The 6141-nt window shown below is 63.4% G+C and overlaps 3 protein-coding genes across 3 annotated transcripts in view; 1 reads left to right on the top strand and 2 right to left on the bottom strand.

Annotated features, from left to right (window-relative positions):
• F751_1170 (Cation/calcium exchanger 4) overlaps nucleotides 1-2741 on the bottom strand; it is a gene marked incomplete at both ends in the record, with an annotated part of 5579 nt that extends 2838 nt beyond the window's left edge. Inside the window, 5 exons of the mRNA XM_011402058.1 lie at nucleotides 198-336; nucleotides 597-751; nucleotides 931-1130; nucleotides 1380-1532; nucleotides 2586-2741. Of these exons, the coding sequence (XP_011400360.1) occupies nucleotides 198-336; nucleotides 597-751; nucleotides 931-1130; nucleotides 1380-1532; nucleotides 2586-2741 (803 nt within the window). The remainder of the gene's footprint in view (nucleotides 1-197; nucleotides 337-596; nucleotides 752-930; nucleotides 1131-1379; nucleotides 1533-2585) is intronic.
• A 118-nt stretch (nucleotides 2742-2859) lies between these two features.
• F751_1169 (Adenylosuccinate synthetase, chloroplastic) lies at nucleotides 2860-5031 on the top strand (the record flags this gene model as incomplete). The annotated part of the gene is made up of 4 exons (XM_011402057.1): nucleotides 2860-2937; nucleotides 3200-3361; nucleotides 3684-4603; nucleotides 4914-5031. The coding sequence occupies 4 exons, from the start codon at nucleotides 2860-2862 to the stop codon at nucleotides 5029-5031; spliced, it is 1278 nt and encodes a 425-aa protein (XP_011400359.1).
• A 683-nt stretch (nucleotides 5032-5714) lies between these two features.
• F751_1168 (Torsin-1A) overlaps nucleotides 5715-6141 on the bottom strand; it is a gene marked incomplete at both ends in the record, with an annotated part of 2683 nt that continues 2256 nt past the window's right edge. Inside the window, one exon of the mRNA XM_011402056.1 lies at nucleotides 5715-6092. Within this exon, the coding sequence (XP_011400358.1) occupies nucleotides 5715-6092 (378 nt within the window). The remainder of the gene's footprint in view (nucleotides 6093-6141) is intronic.

Raw genomic sequence — 6141 nt, 5'->3', positions numbered from 1 at the left:
GCGGGGGCGGGGGGAGGCGGGGGTGGGCATGGCGGGAACGGGCAGCAAGGCTCAGGCCTGTGGGCCCGGAGCCCAGCAGCGCCCAGGCGGCGGCGGGCAGCGGCAGGGCCGCTGGGGCCGCGAGGCGCGACCCCGGGGGCAGCCGGCGGGACACCAGGGACAGGGTCCAGGGGCGGGGGCTCCCACCCTCCGCGCACATGACTCGTGGGTCGAGGAGGCGGGTCCAGGCCACGCCCGCGCGCTTGCTGATGTCGGCCAGCGCCACCACCGCCACGTAGGTGAAGTAGAGCAGGAGGAGGGCCGCCACCGCGCCGGCATTTACCCTGCCGGACCCCACTGCACACGATGCAGGAAAAGGAAACGGGGGGCATTTGAGCGGAAGGCTGGAGTGAAGGACATCAGGATGCAAGCAGGCTGCTGGCTGGAAGCCACCGCTGTGCACAAAAAGGGACCCTGGGCAGACGCCCTGGGGATCTGGATGCTACGCCAACAAGACCGTCCCAGCGGTAAGGTTTGTGGCCTTGAACTTGGCAGTAACAGAGGCGCCACTTGAAGACTCGCTTCCATAAATGCCAGGCATAGCTCCATCCACTCACCCACGATGGCGATCAGTACGAGGGCTGCAGCAAAAAAGGCGATGTCTCGAATCTGTGCCCCGCGGGCAGACACGCCGCCGCAGATTCGGATGACCCTGCCGGCGACGATGCACGTCACAAACATGCTGGCGCCGGTCAGGGCGCCGAGTGCCAGCCTGGGTGGGAGGGGAAAAGGGCGGCACCGGGTTTGTTGCAACTGGCCCAGTGGATTAGACCTGGATAATCGGCACTTTCTTGCGATGTCCAGGCTGAGCCAGCCTTGTCCCGCTTTCCATGCCAAGTCACCCATGGCCGTGTCCCAAATGACAAGCATGCCCGAGCCGACAACACTCACTCGACATTGCCAGACTTGACGGCCGCGACGCTTGCCGAGAGGTCAGGTGCACCATTGCCCAGGGCAAGGAGAGTGACCCCAGCGAGGCGCGGGGGCAGGCCCAGGTCCTGGGAGATCTGGGACAGGATGACGGAGAAGAACTCGTCCGCGGCCAGGGCCATCACCCGGAACAGGGTGAGTAGCAGGAGGACACATGCAGTCTGGTTGCGGGGGGATGAGGGAAGGAGGGGGGGGGAGGGAAGTGAGAATACCTCGCCAACAATGACCAAGCCAGTGCCCTGACCTCTTGCACGCTTGCCCAGAACTTGACGGCTCTGCATGCTCGTCGGCGTCTGCTATCCTCACGAGCATTCCCCACAGAGGTACTCAGCACGGCCGACCATCCCTTGACGACAACAGGAGGCTTGGGCCCACAAAACTTCATGCTTGGCCTCAGCAACACGACTCACGATCATGAGCCCCTGCTTCCAGGGAGTGGGGTATACATGGCAGTAGTATGCCTTGGTGTAGTCGAACAGGCTGTCCGTCTCACAGTAGGTCTCGGCGTATGCACACCGATCCTGGTCGGCAGGCAGGTCCCTAACCGACTGGCACTTGGAGTCCTGCGGTGAAGTCGCGCGGCGACCCGCCTAAGTGGTAGGATGCCAGAGATCACACGTACGCACCCCGGCGGTCAGAATGTGACGTGGCCACTCACCGCATCCTCTGCCGCGGCCAGGCCGGGGCAAGCTAACAACAAAATTATGCAAATGACAATATGGGAGCTTGTACGGGCGCTCTGAGGCATCCAAGCCCCGGCGAGGGGAGTGGGCAGAATTCTAGGCTTGCACCCTCTGAAGCAGGAGGGGGGCGGCAACTAGAGTGTATGCATACGGACCATTTATAGGAAATTTCAAACGATTCGAATAGGTACAGAGTGCTACACAGATCAGGGCAGTGGGAACTTGCGAAGTCACATTACCGCGCTCGCAGAATTTCCTTCCGGCGCGTTCTCCTGCTGCATGTACCTGGCAGCTGTCCTGAAGAAAAGGTGGACACGCTTTGGTACCAGATTGGCCAAGCAGCTCAGAACCTTCTCGTCGTGATACAACTGAATCTTCTAGGTGGGAGTGGTAGTTTTCGGTACACGCTGAGGAAGCTGCTCATGCGACCGATGTCAGAGTGCACATCATGTCCATACACACTGACGAATGGGATCGCGTTGCACACTCCTACTCATTTTGAACCTTGGGAAAATCTTATCCATGTGCCTGACAGGCAATCTTGAGAACTTTTACCTCCAGGTCGTGCTAAAGTTGAAGTCCAAATTAAGGACTAAAGGCAGCTCATACTATGCACTAAGCCAGCCATTCCAGGTGCCAATGTCTACCAAGTGCCAAATCTTGCTCAGTCATGATGCAACTTTTACTTAGCTTGAAATGACGATTCGTGTCTTGTTGGGGAACCAGAAAGATGTCTTCCCCTGGGGAACAAAAGGTGGTCTCCAAGCACTCAATCCTTGAGGAAAGGGCACTCATGTGACTGCATGCAACAACGTGCTGTTTGCTTCCCAGCTCCGACCGTTTGCACGATTTGGAGTATGTGAGCACGGACGACGATAGGATGCTGATTAGATTTGCCTGGCCTCATCAATAATCTCCTGGTGCCGAACCCACCTCGGACGCCGGCAGGATGGCGTCACTCCTGCTCAGCCCCACCGTCACCCCGACGACCTGCAGTAGACGCGGGCATGCGGCATGCCAGTACTCAACCCGTATGGGCTGTCTCAGGCCAGCTGTCGAGCTGAAGAGGACATGCAATATTGCTTCCATGAGGAGGGCCCCGCCCTGCAGCGCACCCCGGCGAGGCCTGCGCGCTGCGGCCAGTGCAGCGCCTGCCAGAGTGGAGACGGAGGAGCCCTTTGACCCCCAGATCGTTGTGGTCCTCGGGATGCAATGGGGGGACGAGGGGAAGGGCAAGCTGGTGGACATCCTCGCCCAGAAGTACGAGATTGTGGCCCGTGCTCAGGTACTGGGGTATTTGCTTTGGGAGCTGCGTTGGGCGAATGGAGTCCTTTAGCCCTGTGTATGTCACGCTGGGACCGTGTGACCCCTGAAAACCCCATGGGAGTGTACCTGTGTTGTGGGCTGCACGGTCTCCAGCCAGCGATAGTGTCCAGGCTGCGACTGCCTCTGGCCCGCATCCATGCCTAGTATGCGGTACTCCTCCCGCCCGCAACTGTGTTCGGGTCTGGAACTCCCCTCAACGTGCAACACCCCACCTTGCACAGGGGGGAGCCAATGCGGGCCACACCATCTACGACACGGAGGGCAACAAGTGGAAGCTGCACCTCCTCCCCTCCGGCATCCTGAACCCCAAGGCCAAATGCGTGATTGGCAACGGCGTGGTGGTCCACCTGCCGTCCCTCCTGGAGGAGATTGAGGGCATGGAGGTGGGTGTGCAAGGGGGCCTGGTTCTGAGAGTTAACATGGAATGCGGGCCTGGGAGCACTTCGTGCGTCGAGCCATGTCGCTGTGTGGGGAGGGGCTGCGGGGCGGGCGTCTGCGCGGCACATCATATCAGATGGCCTGTCTACGAAGGCACCCTGTTTCTCCTCAGAGCTGGGACGGCTTCCCAGTGGCACTCACTGTCCCATGCTTGCCAGGCTGTAGTACCCTCCCTCGCCAGCCGATGCCTAGTCTCAAAGATGAATCCCCCCTCCTCCCCCCCTGTCGAGACCCCCCCCCAAAAAACACCTCCATCCCTTCTCCCAGGCCCGGGGCGTAAGCGTGGAGGGCCGGCTGTTCATCAGCAGCCGCGCGCACCTGCTCTTCGACCTGCACAAGGAGATCGACGGGCGGCGCGAGGAGGAGCTGGCGGGCACGGGCAAGGAGATCGGGACGACGCGGCGCGGCATCGGCCCCGCCTACGCCTCCAAGGCCATCCGCAACGGCCTGCGCGTGGGTGACCTCGCCCACCCCGACGCCTTTGCCGCCAAGCTGCGCGCGCTGGCGCTGGACGGGCAGCGCCGCTTCGCCGACTTTGACTACGATGTGGAGGCGGAGATCGCGTCGTACCGCGCCATCGCGGCCCGCATCGCGCCCTACGTCTCCGACACCGTGCACGCGCTGAACGAGTGGGCGGACGAGGGGCGGTCCATCCTGGTGGAGGGCGCCAACGCCACCATGCTGGACCTGGACTTTGGCACCTACCCCTACGTCACCTCCTCCAACCCCTCCATCGGCGGCGTGGTGGTGGGGCTGGGCCTGGCGCCCCGCCGCCTGGGCGCCACCATCGGCGTGGCCAAGGCCTACACCACGCGCGTCGGCGCGGGCCCTTACCCCACCGAGATCCACGGCGAGCTGGCCGACACGCTGCGCGAGGTGGGCGCCGAATATGGGACCACCACGGGGCGGCCGCGCCGCGTGGGCTGGCTGGACATGGTGGCCCTGCGCTACGCGGTGCGCATCAACGGCCTGACCCACCTCAACCTCACCAAGCTGGACGTGCTGGACGGGCTGAAGGAGATCAGGGTGGGCGTGGGGTACCGGACCCCGGAGGGGGACCTGCCCACCGTCCCCGCAGACCTGGAGACCCTGGAGCGCGCTGAGGTGGTGTGGGAGACGCTGCCCGGGTGGCAGCAGGACATCAGCAAAGCGCGCACCTGGGAGGACCTGCCGGAGAACGCCAAGAAGTGAGTGTGTCGAGGTCGGGGTGTGAAACCTGTTGTGTGTGTCGGGGTTGTTTGGCGAACAGTTGATGCGGGGGGACCCCAAGGGTTGCAGGGCGCACCGTGGTGGCGCTGCCAGAAGGACCAGGCCCTGCTGAGTGGATACAGATGTGCTCCGGTGGCGCCCGACGTGCAGTATCCGGCGGGATGAAGCCCAGGGCAGCAGATAGGGCAAGCCCCTTTGTTCCCCTGGTCACTCCCTCCTCGCCCAATTCTCAAAACACCCTGCTGTCCCTGTATTGCCACAACCCCCTCCCCCCCCCCCCTTGCACAGGTACGTGCGCTTCATCGAGTCGAGGCTGGGCGTGCACGTCAAGTGGATTGGGGTGGGACCGGGGCGCGAGGCTGTGGTGCTGAAGCCCCTGGAGCTCCCCGTGGGCGCCCGGTCGTGAGGGTTTATGCTGCCGCGCACCGGTCCCACCTTCATCGACTCTGCGTTCGCCGCCGACAGAGAACGACAGGCGCCGCCCCTTCCCCCTCCCTTGCGCTCTGACTTTGCCACTTGATCCTCTCGCTGTACATGACGTGCGACGCGCCATGCATGCATGCGACCCGGGGTATCACGAGGCGGATAGGGAAATGTTGCGACAGAGAAATGCTGCGGCAAAGCACAGGGGGGGTGTATTGGGGGGGTCACCGCCGTGTGCACATCCATCGATCCACAGCGGCGCAGGGAGGCATTGCCTGAAGGGTGTTGAGCAAGGGGATTGTACACTCCATCAGAAGCAGGCAAGGGCCTGCTAAGGCGCCCCCGGTGGCAGACTATTGCCTCATGTCAGCAACTGCCAAGCGCCGACCATTCACCCGTGCTACCTTCCCGGCCGCACAGCCATGTACCATGTCAAGGCGGCACCAACTACATCAGCATTCCCGTTCCCCCTCCCACCTGGCCATTCCGGTTGGAGAGTGCACTCAGGCTTTCCTGAGGAGGATCTGGGAGCCGCCCTGGCCATTGTCCTTCCCTCGAGCATTCATGGCGGCAGGACACCGTGGTAAACCGTCCAGTCACACCTCCCATCGTCCCAGCTGAGTCCTTGCCGCGGCACCCCGCTTCCAATCAGCCCTCAGCCCCGCCTCAGGCGCAGACCAGCTGCCGGGGTCGGCCCAGCGGCTTCACCACCTGCAGCGCGCAGTGCGGGACGTCCGTGCCCTCCCCTTTTCCTGTCGAGGCCGGGGCCTGGCGTCGCTGCTGCTCCTCAGCCCAACGGCGCACGGGGCGGGACACGGTCTTGGTCAGCACCACCGCCACCTCCTTGGCACCCTCCAGCGGGTACGCGCCGTCGAACTCCACATGGGATATCAGGAAATCGAGGACAGCCGCGTCCCACGCCAGCCGCCCCACGCCCGCCTGGGCCAGGGCCTGGCTGCGGCGCTCGAGCCGGGCCTCGAACAGGGCGCGCAGGTGGCTGGCCTCCAGCGGGAAAAAAGGGAGGAAGATGTCGACCAGGCCCACCTTTGGGGGGATGTGTGTGTGGGGTGGGGGGGGGGGGGGTGGGAGAGGT

The sequence above is a fragment of the Auxenochlorella protothecoides genome (assembly GCF_000733215.1).
Source record: "Auxenochlorella protothecoides strain 0710 unplaced genomic scaffold scaffold124, whole genome shotgun sequence".
Taxonomy (NCBI): domain Eukaryota; kingdom Viridiplantae; phylum Chlorophyta; class Trebouxiophyceae; order Chlorellales; family Chlorellaceae; genus Auxenochlorella; species Auxenochlorella protothecoides.
Note: the sequence above shows the minus strand (reverse complement) of the source record. Positions and strands in the feature narration are given on the sequence as shown.